The sequence below is a fragment of the Polypterus senegalus genome, chromosome 1, assembly GCF_016835505.1.
Source record: "Polypterus senegalus isolate Bchr_013 chromosome 1, ASM1683550v1, whole genome shotgun sequence".
Taxonomy (NCBI): domain Eukaryota; kingdom Metazoa; phylum Chordata; class Cladistia; order Polypteriformes; family Polypteridae; genus Polypterus; species Polypterus senegalus.
The window spans coordinates 70,522,849-70,538,041 of NC_053154.1; the positions used below are offsets into that span (position 1 = coordinate 70,522,849).

The 15,193-nt window shown below is 36.6% G+C and overlaps 1 protein-coding gene across 8 annotated transcripts in view; it reads right to left on the bottom strand.

Moving 5' to 3' along the window:
- sema6e (sema domain, transmembrane domain (TM), and cytoplasmic domain, (semaphorin) 6E) overlaps positions 1–15,193 on the bottom strand; it is a 384,951-nt gene that overhangs the window by 98,063 nt on the left and 271,695 nt on the right. For all 8 annotated transcript variants that reach the window (XM_039750618.1, XM_039750627.1, XM_039750576.1 and 5 more), the window contains 2 exons: positions 3,486–3,600; positions 1,252–1,309 (listed from right to left, as the gene is read on the bottom strand). In XM_039750618.1, the coding sequence (XP_039606552.1) occupies positions 1,252–1,309; positions 3,486–3,600 (173 nt within the window). The remainder of the gene's footprint in view (positions 1–1,251; positions 1,310–3,485; positions 3,601–15,193) is intronic.

Here is a 15,193-nt window from a genome sequence, read left to right on the forward strand (position 1 = left end):
AATAAAAGTGTATTTATAGGAAAAAAGACCATTGTGATGTCACATGCCAGCACACGCATGCTGCCCATCCACATGAGCGTGATTATGAGTATGATTATTGCCATAGTGACAAAGGCATGGCCACTGTATATATAAATTAACTTGTAAAGAGATTTGTGATGCTACTCACTATGAGAGAAAAGACAGCTGTTTAGCTAAGAATCCTTTCATGATGACTGTTGTAGAACATTTCACTTTTAACGTGATCATAGCCACACTGATTGGTCTGGTTTTTCTTTTCTTAACCCATTGTTTAAATGAGAATGTTGAGATGGATGTGAGGAGTGACAAAGGGGGCAGGATTGAGAAATGAGACAATCAGAAGTATAACAAAGTGAAAGAGATATCTAAGAAGGTACAGGAAAGCAAGTTGAAAGTAACAATGAATATTTGGGCAAAATTGTGATGGGAATGAAAGTACAGGGGAAAAGAACCTGAAGTAGCCCAAAGCAGAGGTGGATGGATAAAGTAAAAGAACATCTGCAGGAAAAGGGCTTGACTGCCGAGGAGGTGCAAGACCGAGCTGTTTGGAGAAGGTTGATCAAGCACATCAAGTTTTTATGTCATTCCAGCTTTGTTCCATTTTTTCATTACCTTTTTCCCACTTGTATGTGCTAAACTATATCGCTTTTTTAAAACCTTCCTTTTTAGTTTTCACTTTGGAATTTCCTTAATTTATGTCAATTATCATACTATGCCTATGCTGAAGGGCCTACTAGCCCCCTTAATTTTGTCACTAGTAAGACTAATTAAATGTCTTCATGGCCTACTAAATACCTCACGTCTTTTGTTGTTTACCAAAATTATGATTCAATGAACATTCTAGGCTTAACAATGAGAGATCATCCCATGGATTGTGCCACCTCGACCCATATTTCCATTTTGATTGATTCTACTTAGCCCTTCATGTCCGAAAAAGGACCAACATATTGAAAGATGTTCAGAAAGTCCATATTACAATTAATCTTTGGTAACATTAATTGAGTAATTACAGATGAAACCTTCTACATAATTTATTTTCTTTATTTTGAACATAAGACTAGTTGAAAAAAAAATTCAGAGTTTTGATAGTGTTCCTTTGTTTCACTTCTTCTTCAAAAAGAATCTCAGCCAGAGGCAATATCTAATAGTATAAAAACTGTCTGCACATGTTCCCCCGTCCTTCAAATGTAAAAGCAAAATTGATTTAGTCTTTGGAAGTGCATCACTTACATACTGTGGAGTAATCTCATCCGCTGAGGTGCTCAGATTGATCGCAAACACATGATCCCTGGGAATTAATAGAGAGTGAGAACGGGAGAGAGAAAGAGAGAAATAAAATGCACTTTTAGTCTGCATTCTTTTTTTAACAAGAAGATTTGAAACTCTTTACTTTCTGGCTCTTAAACTTTTCAGGAAAGAACTGCCAAAATATGTGCCCTAAAAAAACAGAGAAAATTGAAAACCCAGATTCAGTCAGTGTGATCCAAACAAGCAAAACTGAATGATCAATAAGAAGATTCTTCCGGCAGTTTTTCACCATAACTGTGAAAGTTTTGAGGTTCATCCAAAGTATATTCTTCAAAACCAGACAGTCAAAATGGAGAAATCACATTATGAAATCGTCTAAATGTGTGGCTAGACTTTTTTTTTTTTTCATATAATGCTCTAAAAAAAGGCCACTTACACAATATAGTTTAAAGTTTGCACAAGATTTAAGTCACATTGTCTAGAATATTGTCCTTGCATATTCTGACCTTCATGTTGGACACTTTCCATGCATTATGTATCTGTCACCTTTAAAAGAATTTTTGTCTATTTATATGTACTGTACATAGAATATATTTTGTCCATTTTGCATTAAATTAAACCATTTTGTAAAGCAATCAACAACAGTGTTCATTATCAAAGGAGCAATATAATCTGAAAACTCTCTCGCTGATTATGATATAAATATGAAGTTGTTATGATACAAATTAGGTGGTACTGAGCAAAATTTAGTGCTTGCACTATTCCAAAAAAATATGATAAACAATATAATTTGAAATAAAAAGGTATGCATGTTCCAGACTAACCACAAAAATTTGTCCATAATGGCCACACAGTTCTGTTTGTTGGACACAGTGAAACTACAACTGGGTCATTTTTTGATTTGGACACTATGGGCAGTGCAAATTAACAAAGAGTAGCACTACTAATATCTGTGTATAATGGAATATTACCATACTCACATGTTAGGGAGAGTAACATTGAGTACAAAGGGATTTATTATAAATCATTCCAGTTTAAGGTCCACAACACCTTAACTGAAGACACACATTGTTATTTGAAATTTTTAAAAGACCACCTATAATCCGTAATCTCAGCAATAGTATATTAGTTTGCAACATGATTAGGCATATGATGCAGTAAACTGTCATGACATTACTAAATTCTCAGTCAGCCTTTATTTACATAACAATCCATATTTCTTCTCTTAATCACATCAAATGAGCATAAAGCCACGTGAAGGGGGCCATAAGTACAGGGTGGGGCATAAAGGTCTCCCACATTTTGACGGGGTATAAAAAATAAACAAAACTATCTAATTAAAAATTGTATATATTTCTGAAAATTATTTGATGGGTTTTAAAAATCATATCAGGCAAATGGCGGCCATCGTTAGCAATACATTGCTGAAGACATTCCTGGAAGTTCTCCATCAATCTCCGGCCATCTCAGGCAGAATGGCTTTGATTTCCTGTTTGATCCTTTCCTTCAAATCCTCAAGAGATCGAGGACGATGTTTGAAAACATTTTCCTTTAGGTACACTCAAAACAACAAAGTCACATGGACTTAAATCTGGTGACCTTGCCAGCCACACCATGTCTCCCCTTAAAGAGATCAAATGCCCAGGGAACATTTCCCTCAACACTCTGAGCGAAGGTTGTGCTGTGTGAGCTGTGGCCCCGTTCCTGTTGAAACCACACATGTTCTGTCCTAGGTCTCCCAAGTGATTTTCTTTTCAGTGTGGACCCAGTTGCCTGAAGGTTAGAAATCCATAGCAAAATTGTTTTCTGATCTGGTACAGATGCATTTCGACTGAGCGCATAGCGTGTATGGAACTCTCTCTGCGTCACTATCATAGAACAGTTGTTCTCATTTTATGCTTGAACAACAAAGCCCCAATGTTCACCAGTCCAACTCAAGATGGGTACTGAAAACGATAGAGCCTAACCTACCGAATGAGACCTACCCCACCTCTCTACCTCACTACAGCCTGCACAGTTCTCCCTTGAAATGTGGGCAGATCTTTATGCCCCATCCTGAATAAAGCACATTGGGTGAGCATTTTCACTACACACACAAATTACAAATTTATTTTCTTTATAATTGCCTCCAAACTCTCATTATTCATGAAATCAAACTTGGCATTGCCAATAATGAAAGAGAAGGTAACATCATAGTAAGATCAGTGGCCTCTCACCTGGCTGCAATGTACAGCATATGGTGAATCCTGATCATCCTTTGGAAGTCCAGGCCAAGCTGCAGAGTATCATTGTCTGGATTCAGGCCTTGGAAAACAGGATGCAGAAAAGAGACTGTTGAAAGAAGACAAGAAATATGCTTTGAGATGAAAGAAAAAAAAAACAAAACATTAATGACATGAAAAAATTTGATCAGACAAAAGAAAGGGAGAGATAGAAAGAGAGAAAAAAAGAAGATGTCTACTGCTGGGATAATGAGTGCTCAGTTCAGCTGTTGAGAGCATCAAGCCCTCGCTAACCTACAAACATTTAATTGTTCTGTTTCAGTTGTAAGGGAAATTACCCCTGACAGATTAGTGGATTAGAAGAAAGTACAACCCTGTGTCTTCACATTATAAATTTGAACTGTAGCTCTGGTGACTGTGCTCTGTCTGCATTGTCTAATTAAGAAAGCACTGGCTGCATTTTATGTGCTTTCATAACATTAAGAAATGGAGACCCTTGCATATTTTGAAGCAAAAGTCTATAAAATTTTCTAAAACCTTGATCATACGGCACAGCCTCAAGAGTACTGCAACACCTTCCAATGGCAACACTTTGCAGATTTTCCCTATAACAGTATGTGTGCCATGACTTTTTGAGTTGTCTGTCAATTATCCAAGTTTGCCTTTCATTTTTATTTTTGTTTATGGAATCGCAAGCAAAGTTGTTACCTAGCAAATGACTAAAAGCCTTACATAAGCATTTAGCAGGAGAATCAGAGCAGAAACGATGAGGATTAGGACCCGCATGAATCCAGTATTAAATGCTTGCAAATTCACAGAAGTGTGACGGAGGTTAAGGAGCCGCTTTTATGAATTTGCCACTGTTATATTAAAGTGTTATGCACAAGCTGGATTTTGTCTGTAAATTGCACCACTGCTCAAGTAATCATTAGACATGCTTTTAACTGACTCCCTGTAAACATCTTGCCCCATTTTCTATTTTTTTTTTACTTTTTCACATCTTGAGATATTATACCCTTGACTTCCAATTTTCACATAGGAAAGATTACTGACTTTATTCCATCAGAAAACTATGCTGTGGTTATTCCACACTTGCCACAATTTTCTTTTTAGAATTCATGAGTTTTCTTGTTAAAATCACATCTTTTCAGATTCAAACTTCCTCCATTTTTCCCATTGCAGAAAGATTACTTTTAGATCCTCTGGAAACCTTCATGAGTGATATCCTGGAGCCTGACTCTTCACCACTGTGGCTTCATTAACACTGTGGCCTGATGTCTCCTGTTGCCCTGCTGTTTTATACACTGAATCCAAATCATATGTGATATCAGCTACTGTTAAATTCTGCTCTGTACTTGTAAAATGTTTATTTTTATACTGTACTGAGGATTTGTTCTGTTCTGTGGATTGTATTGTATTGACCCCCTTCTTTTTGACACCCACTGCACAACCAAACCTACCTGGAACGAGTTCTCTTTTTGAACTGCCTTTTCTAATGTTTCTTCTATTTTTTCCCTACAAGGGTTTTTTTGGGAGGTTTTCCTTGTCTTCTTAGAGCATGGGTGTCAAACACCAGGTCTGGAGGGCTGCAGTGGCTGCAGGTTTTCATTCTAACCATCTTCTTCATTAGTTACCAGTTTTTGCTGCTAATTAACTTCTTTTCCCTTAGTTTTAATCAACTTGACTCAAGCCCTTAGTTGTTTCTTTACCCTTAATTAGCAACCAAACAATAATGAGACACAAAACGAGCCGCCACATGACCAGCTCACCTGTACCCATCACACAATATATGAAAATAAAGAAAGGTGATGGTCTCAGTAAGGTTGATTGCTCAGGTCACCAAAACACAGAAAATCAACAATTTTGGAAATATCTGCTATGGCAGAATGAAAGCAGCAAGAGGCCACAGAATTAAATAACAGGCTTAATTAACAGCAAGAATCAGCTTCTCATTAATACATTTTTTTTTTTTTTTATTTATTAATTTTATTACAATCAATACATAGCAATCACGTTTTTACAAAAAAAAAAGAATTATGCTAAGAACAGATCGATCCCCACCCTTGAGAGAGAGAGCAAGCCAAACGGTGTAAAATTTAAGGATTTTAAAAATACCTAAATCAACAAATTCTCTGTGCTTTATAAAATCATTTCAAAATATTACTGATTAGATCCTGCCATGTTTTGAAAAAAGTCTGCACAGATCCTCTAACTGAGTATTTGATTTTTTCCAATTTTAAATAATATAACACATCAGTTTCCCACTGACTTAAAAGAGGAGAGTTTGGGTTCTTCCAGTTTATCAGAATAAGTCTGCGTGCCAACAGTGTAGTGAATGCAATCACAATTTGTTTGTCTTTCTCCACTTTAAGACCCTCTGGAAGAACCCCAAACACAGCTGTTAATGGGTTAGGAGGGATTGTGAGTCCAAGACTGTCTGAGAGGTAATTAAAATTTTTGTCCAGAATAATGTTAATTTGGTGCAGGCCCAGAACATGTGACCTAGTGAGGCTGGAGCTAATTTGCAGCGTTCACAGGTTGGATCATGTCCTGGAAACATTTTGGAGAGTTTTAGTCGAGACAGATGTGCTCGATATATAATTTTGAGTTGTATAATTGTATGCTTTGCATATGGAGCTTGAGTGAATTCTCTGCATTGCTACTTTCCACTCCTTTTCTGATATATTAATTGAGAGATCATTTTCCCAGTGTCCTCTTGGATCTTTGAAAGGAAGGGATTGTAAAAGGATTTTATATATTGTAGAGATGGAGTCTAACTCCTTGAAATTGAGCAATAATTTTTCCAGCGTGGATGAGGGTGCAAGATGAGGAAAATCTGGAAGGTTCTGTTTAACAAAGTTCCTGATTTGAAGATAGTGAAAGAAATTTGTAGCTGGAATGTTAAATTTGGAATGTAATTGTTCATAGGATGCAAAGGCGTTGTCTATATAAAGATCTCTAAGCAAGTTAATTCCAAATTTTTCCAGATATTTAAAACTGCATATGTTTGTGAGGGTTGAAAGAGGTGGTTCTTTTGCAGGGGTGCCACAGAAAGAAGCTTCTCCGTCTTAAAATGCTTTCTACATTGGTTCCAGATTCTAAGTGAGTGGAGCACAATTGGGTTATTAGTGTATTGCCGATAACGTGTGTTTATTGGATTTTACTTCTATTGCGGTCCATGCCTGTGTATGTTCTTCTATTTGTGTCCAGGTTCTTATCGACTGTATATTTGCCGCCCAGTAATAAAACTGGAAGTTAGGTAGAGCCATGCCGCCTTCTGCCTTTTGTCTTTGTAGGGTCGCTCTTTTGATGCGTGGATGTTTAGAATTCCAAATAAATGAGGTTATTGTTGAATCTAATTGCTTAAAGAACGATTTATTAATGTATATTGGTATGTTTTGAAATAAAAAGGAGCTTAGGAAGAATATTCATCTTAACAGTGTTAATTCTTCCAGCTAGTGTGAGATGAAGGGTTGACCATCTATGCAAGTCTTGTTTAATTTTTTCCATGCAGGCGACGAAATTTTGTTGATAAAGAGCTTTATGTTTACTTGTGATGTTTACCCCGAGGTATTTAAACTGTTCTGCAATGATAAAAGGAAGGGTGTCTAATCTAATATTATATGCTTGAATTCACGGAAAGAGTACACTTTTATTCAGATTAATTCTGAGACCAGAGAGCTTTTGAAATTCTGTGAGTGCTGCTAAGACTGCAGGCACAGAATTTTCTGGGTCCGATATATACAGTACCATGTCATCTGCATATAATGAGATTTTCTGTTCCAGTCCTTCTCTGCTAATCCCCTTTATCTGATCAGTATTTCGACAATGTATTGCCAGTGGTTCAATGGCAATTGCAAACAGCAGTGGTGACAAAGGGCATCCTTGTCTTGTGCCACGTTCTAGTTTAAAGTAGTCTGAGCAAATGTTATTGATGCAAACTGAAGCTTCTGGGTTAGTATACAGTAATTTAATCCATGCACAAATGTTGGGCCAAACCCAAACTTCTCCAAAATAGTAAAAGGTATTTCCATTCAATCATGTCGAATGCTTTTCTGCATCCAATGATAATAATATTTCTGGGGTGTTTGATTTAGTTGGTGAGTATATTACATTAAACAGGCGTCGAAGATTTGAAGATAAGTGTCGTCCCCTAATAAATCCAGTTTGGTCTTGTGATATTACTGAGGGAGCACTTTCTCCATCCTTCTAGCTATGATTTTAGAGAGTATTTTAACGTCGTTATTCAGAAGTGAAATTGGTCTGTATGATGCACATTGTAATAAGTCCTTATTTTGTTTTGGGAAGACAGTGATTAGTGCTTGGCGAAAGGTTTGTGGAAGAGATTGGTTATCTCTGGCTTCTGTAAATGTTGCTAATAGGAGGGGAGCTAGCTGAGCGGAGAATTTTTTGTAAAACTCTGCAGGGTAGCCGTCAGGGCCTGCTGCTTTTCCACCTTGGAGTGACTTTATAGCATCCAGTAATTCTGATAATGACAGAGGTTTATCGAGCTCCTCCACACTAATAGCGTCAATTTGTGGTATCTGTAATTTATCCAGAAATGCATTAGATTGTATATTGTCTTCTTTAAACTCAGTAGTATATAGGGATTTATAGTAGTCTCTAAAAGTGTACATTATATTTTTGTGTTCGATGATTTTATCTCCGTTCATGTTAGTAATTACCGAGATTGCGTTGCGTACATCTTGCTTGTGGATTTGTTGCGCTAAAAGCTTATTAGCTTTCTCTCCATGTTCATAATAATGATGTCTGGATTTGTAAATTAGTTGTTCGGTTTCTTTAGTTGTCAAGAGGCTTCTCATTAATAAATTGGTTGGAGTTTGAAATCCCAGTTTAGCTGCTCATCTGTTGGCTCGTTTCAGGTCTCATTTCTGTTTGGTTGCCATTGCATGAAGAAACAAATCAATTCAGAGGACTGAATCCTTAAAAACAGGGCTGTTAAAATGAAGGGAAAAGGAATTAATTAACAGTGAAAACTGGTCACTGATTAGGAAAAGGGTCAGAAAACCTACAGCTACTGTGGCCCTCTAGGCTTGGAGTTTGACACCCATGTCTTAGAGAATCAAGGCGGGGGTGCTGTCAAGAGGCAGGGTCTGTTAAAGCCCATTGCAGCACGTCTTGTGTGATTTTGGGCTATACAAAAATAAATTGTATTGTATTATACTGAAGTCTGCTCTGAATTTCTGAAATTGCAGTTTTTCAGTTTGAACCAATGAGTCACAGTGAGTGCTAACAATTTATCACGTTACAATATGGCAGTTGTGGTGAATCCACTACAAGAATAAAGGAAAGTGTGTGGGAAGAAAGCTGTTTGTAGCATGACTATTGCCCTAATTGTGAATCACCTGACAAATCTCTGGAAAATTGTAAAACATCCAGGTTTTCAATAAAAGAGAATGACAGGGGTAGTAATGCCTAATTGCATCTTATAATTAGGCTGTTGTACAAGTGGAAGAATTTCTGTTTTGTATTGTGAGCAGTCTCATGAACCAATTTTCTGATGTTGCCATCAAATTTCACTGTGCATCGATTGCAGTAAAAAGTTGGGTATTGCCGTTGTCATGTTCATGATTTTAAAAATCTAAATATTGTATAGCAACATACTTACAGCTAAATGGCCAATGACAAAAGCATCTTCGGAAGAACACAAAATACACATAATGGCCAAATTTACACACTCGTAGGTAAATAACTCTAATTTTCTTTGAGAAAAACAATGATATTTGTCCATGTCTCAACCATCTGCGTGTCCAATTACAACATTTTCTTTTCTTTGTACTTTCACAGTACAGTATGGCAAGAGTAAGGAATGCAGCTCCTTTCTTTGTTGCACTTTTGAGAAACGTAACTAAGGGTGAGTGAGTGCGACTTTGATAGTGACTTCAAGTGGAACTTCAGAAATGAAAGAAAATTCAGTTATTTCTTTAATGAAACGTCTTCTTTATAAATCGTTCACTCGAAGGAAAAAAGATGATAAAGGAGCTAGGACTGGACCGATCTGACTTAAGAATTTGAGAATGAGCTTACGCATGGGGTTTTCCAGCTCTGGTTATGACAAACAGAGTTGTCTAATTAGATGTGGTGTAAACAATGCCTTTTTTTTTTTTCCAGGTTTGCTGTTTGAAAGTGTCGAAAACGTTATGAACAATGATTGGAGAACGAGACCTAAAACATCTTTCTTAAAAATACAAGTGGCATGAAAGTAAGCCATAGTTATCTAGACCACAGTAAGATAATGGTGTGACTTGGGATGTTTCTGGTTAGAAAAAGTGTGGTACAAAAGAAAAAAGGTCGGGAAACACTGATGTAGACAATAGCATGAGGCTAAATTTTTTTTGGCAGGCTAAGTAAAATAACTCAATTTAAGCAAAATGAAATTGAGATATTTTCAGGACTGATGGAAAGGAGGGCAAATTTTATGTGCAAGGAAATATAGGTATCCTGATCATAATAGCAAAATAATATTTAGGTACAGTAAGTCTTGTCCCGAGGGTCTAGTACAAGACAGGTTGGGATGAGTTATGATTTAAGATGTAGGGGTCTGTGGATCTTAAAATTTGAATTTTAAAATGGTAAGGTAATCCTGGCCAACTTACATAGGACTGGGCAGAGTGGCAGTAAGTGTATATCAAAATTAGCATGGGAATGACTCTGTGGGTGTGGTAAATGATAAAGTGGGATACAAGACTTTAGAAATATCAGAGGACTAGTGATTGAATGACGTGGATTTATGGAATACAGTGGAAATGACCAAGGACTGGGTACTCCATTAGCAGAGGCAGAATAAGATTTGCATTGGACTTATGCTATGCATGTGTTATAGGATAGATGGAAGTGCACATTACTGCAACATTATAGAGGTGGAGGTGCAGACATTATAGTGTGGTTTTTGATAGAATGGAGAACTGGGTAAGCTGAAATAGGACTGGACAGGTGTAGTATAAAATTTGGGTAGCAGGCACACCTGTTTCTTTCCACACTTATAGGGAAAGTTAATAATAATAAGGGGACGGTGGATGTCATGGACTAAAGTTTTGGAGCACAGTAGAAATGGGAAAGCTGGAATAAGGTTGGGCAGCTTGGTGGAAAGGGTATACAGTAATACATTTTAGCCTGGATGTGTCCTATGGGTCTGGTACTCGACAGGCTAAGATGTGCATTGACACTATGATGAGGACCACGAGAGCATGTGGAATGACCAGACATAGATGTGAAAGGCACTATATAAAAGATAAGTTCTGCTTCAGTTTCTCCCACCAAAAACTGCATCTCTGCCCAAACGTTTTTTCACCAGCCGCCACTGTTTGGGACTGAACGTGCTTGTACAGCTTAAGCACATATAGAACTGAAGACTTAATCCTGCAATATGAGTAGTCACTTGCCCAAAACTGCACAGTGTATACTGAGTATTAACCATTTTAGTCTTCTCCTAGATGTCAAGCAGCCAGCGCATACTTAAGGCCTTCTACAATTATTTCATCTGTATGATCTTGGAAAACTAAACTGTCTGAAGGCAATGACAATGTAATAATTTGTTAAACTTAGGTAGGGCGTGTGGCTACTCCATGGATCCGTTGTAGTGATGTAAAATATCATTTTCTCCAGCTACTCCACTACTCTGTCTCGTGTTTCATCATACAGAAGCTTCGATTCTTTTGTTTTTTTTGTGATCCTGTCACTCCACTAGGAGTTTCTGCCAAAAGTGTTAAAAACTTGGCTGTATTGCTACTTTTAGTGGCCACGGTGTTCCTGCAAGCTTTGCATTTCACATGGGTCTGTTCAACATCAGTCATCTCATATTCAAACCAATATCCGATGACAGATTTCACATTACTACCTTTCTTTGGAATTAGCTCATCAGCTACCAGAACATCACCACTTGACTCCATGTTTACTCCGCATCTTGCTAGACCAGCACAAACTTGCCAGGATCAGCATAATCTCACTGCACCAGACATGAATTTTCATTTGAGACTAGAAGAAATGCGAGCCAGAGTGCACATGGCCGTGTATGGTTCATGTGATTTGCTCCATTCTTCACATATTGTTTGAACACATATTAGCACTTTATTATGCATAAATATCGCAAATATTTCATAATTAGTGCATAATTATTTAAATCCTGATTTTCTTATTAGCAAATTGCCTTACAATACAAATTCAAATTAATCGATTAAATCATTACAATTACCCAGCACTAAGTGGCTGCCCTTCTAATTTCAAGCAACTTCCAGACACATCTTCTTGTGTGTGGCATATATCTCCATTTCTCTTCACTCTTCTTTGATTATTGGAGACAGTTGTTGAGACATTTACCAGCACTTTGGATGTCTGGCTAAGGGAAAGTGTTACCTATTATGTAACTGTTGCTATAAAAATCTGCTTTGTTTAGTGCAAATACTGTATATATGAACTACCAGAACTTCGTTGAGTTGTTACTGTGAAATATACTTACTCTCCTTTATAAATTTAACTGTTACCATAAAATCTCATGATTTTTAACCTCAGTCCACCATTTCAACAGTATCACGTCGGTAGAAGACCCTTTAGACAATCCTTATCAATGAGCAACCAAATGATTATTTTAAAAGTCTGCTAATTCCAGTTGGAATATTATTGTTTCTGCTATCATTATAATTACTATTATTACAATTTCTACAATTACAATTACAATATTACAATGTTTTTTTCCTCAGTTTGTGCTGATTGCTTTTTACTGGGAATCCACCAAGTTCAAAGGAGGGCGATCTTCTGCATTTGGGCAGCATTCACTTTACCTGGCAGTTCATTAAGAAATTTTTGGAGACCTTGTCAAGAAGTTATTATTATTATGATCATTAGTACTATTCAGTAGAAATCTTCCTCCAAAGTAATTAAAAAAAATTCAAGGTTACATTCACCACAAAAGTTTGATGACATACAATACATTTGGCAGTCAAAGCACTGCCAAGTTTGCAAACAACATGTGCATTTCTAAAGAAAGTTAAAAACAGAGGTTAACACCAAGGCTAGGTGGCTAGCAGGTATACAGTGATACAGTATATATTTATAGTGTTGTTCCAATGTTGTAATAATATTGTCATTCCAATGCCAACAATATTTGTCTACATGTATGCTGCCATGTATTTATTTATTGAGCTTCTGTAAAAAGACAAATTTCACCCTGAGGACAAATAAAGTGCCATCAATTGATAGGGGAAAATCCTTGATTTACCCAGTCAATAGATTAGAAAAACTTTCTAGCCTTTTCTAGTCTCCAGCAAGGATACAGGAAATTTATTTCACAAAGACACCTCTGGATCACATCAAGCAAGTTGTGTTTCCTTGCTCTGTAAGCACAGATAATGGTATCAATTCTTTGTTCAGACAAAGCATTTATACTGTAGATATAAATATACTGTACAAGAGCATCTTTTGAGTATATCTAATCACATGCAAATTATAGGTAAAAACATTTTAGTTAAAAAATTAAAAGAGGATGAACTAAACATGAATAATGGAGTATATGCTTGTTGTTGAGACTCAAGGTCAGAGACTGCTTCCGACAGAAGTGTCTTTATACCTTAAAACAGATACACAAAATTCAGTATAAAGTGCCTTTGTTATACTGGTAATCTTATGGCTTCCTTTCAAGGATAGTTTGAATACTTGCTGCATCTCTTAAAACAATGCTTGCTTATTTTAGACAAATTGAAAGACCTTGTGAGCTGATGAGTTCATGATGTCTAAAGGTTATTAATATTAATTCTCCAATGCTATGTATCTATGATGCTATGTGGCTGGTAGGCATGCAATGCATGTGCCAAGTGACCTTTGACATCAAAAATGCCAAGTTATATAAAATGGTAGCTTGCATTAAATAGTTTTTGAACTCCAAACAAGTATGGAAAGAGTAGTGCTTGAACAACTTAAAAAATTATTCTAATTTTGAATTTTAGTATATCCTTGACTACACTTTTAGTTTTGTCCTTAAAATTTTAGTGAATAATTAAATGACTTTTGCTATATGGCTCTTGCTTACATCCACATTCGTCCTTTTGTTTTTCAATTAAATAAAAAACCTCTTTTGAGGTCTGCCCCTCAGAATCAAAATTTGTCTGATGGGACATGAAAAATGTGATATTAGAACATTATAGTGGAAAAGTAGCAACTGATAAACAAGGGAGCAGAACATTGAGGGCAGGCTTCTAACGCCACTTTCTTTAAGCAAAGCAGAGTATTGGAAAGCTTATATAGTCACAAGATGTCTAGTGAAGAGGAAGGTCTTCAAATTGAACTCAAAGATCTCTAGACAGGGAGCTATTCTGATGGAAGGAAATCCGTTTCACATCTAACAACTAACCAAATCTTTTTTGTCAGCACTTTCGTCTATAGAAGCGACAGATAAATGTGAAACACAGCAACTTCAAATAAGAATATACTGAGAAACTGGTTTAGTGAGCAAGAGACTGGATTTATTGAACAGAAGAGCCAAGTTTGGAGAATAGGCCAGCAAAGTCAACCAACCCAGAGAGAAAGAGCTTCTTAACAAGATACTGGATAAAGTAGGCAGTTAACATTGGTAGTGAATAGGCAAGGATCCTTGAAAGGAGGATGGGTGCAATAGAAAAGGTAAAATCTAAGGCTCAGATTCAACATCAGGTTGAGCACATTGCCATGCCATTTTCAAATATTTGTATTGTATTTTATTTTTACTGTTTTATTCCTTACCCACAGTGCAATGTCTTCTGAGGCTGTGAGATATTTGTATTGTTATGATACGACCTCACAAATTCTTGTTGTTGTACACACATAGGACAAAGGTGCTCAGGGTCTTAATGAGTATGTGGCAAATGTGAGTGCTGAACATTTTTCTGTACAAAAAGATGCTCTGTAGTTTAGGAAATCCATCAGGTTTTCTGAACTGTAGTAGACAGCAAGACACTCACCTAGTTAATTTTGTTTCCTATTATAGATCTTATTGATTATTTTCCTCATTGGTTTTTAAGAATGAGTTATTTTTGGGAGCTACTGTTTCTTTGATTACTGTATATACTTGAGTATAAGCTGGGTCTTGAAACCCAAAATATTGATCATAAAATCAGACCTGGACTTATACGCCTGTTCAAAAATGAGACACTTCATTATTTATTTATTTTTTACATCATCTTGCTTCTTCCAATAAAACAGTGCAAATGTCACTTTGGAATAGTTTGGGTATTACAGTGTGATCACATAGGCACAATGCATAGAAATAAAAGGCAGAGTGCTCTGTGGTTACTTTCTCAGTTGGGTATTAGCATATCATAATCTCTTGAACCAACAGCGTGAGTTTTTCGCATTTGACTTATACGACCGACATACCGGAAATTATACAGTAAAATCAAGCCCAGACTTACCCGCGGGAGAACTTAAACGCAAGTATAAATGATATTTCTTTGTCATTTTTATCCTTTTTAAATATTGTGGTGTATTTTATCTTGCTCAATAGCAGCTAGTTCCATTGAGGCAGGTACTTACTTCCGAGCAAAGTAAATCCTTGCAGCTCTATACTAAAATGTTTTTCTTCATGTTAGAACTTGATATCATGTGCTGTTCTGGGACTATCTCCCTGTCACAGCAACACACCAGGTTGCTGTAGCTGTTTCCTGAATGTCAAGCTTTTGTGTGATTGTAGGGCTGTGACAATTTTGGGCAGTCTT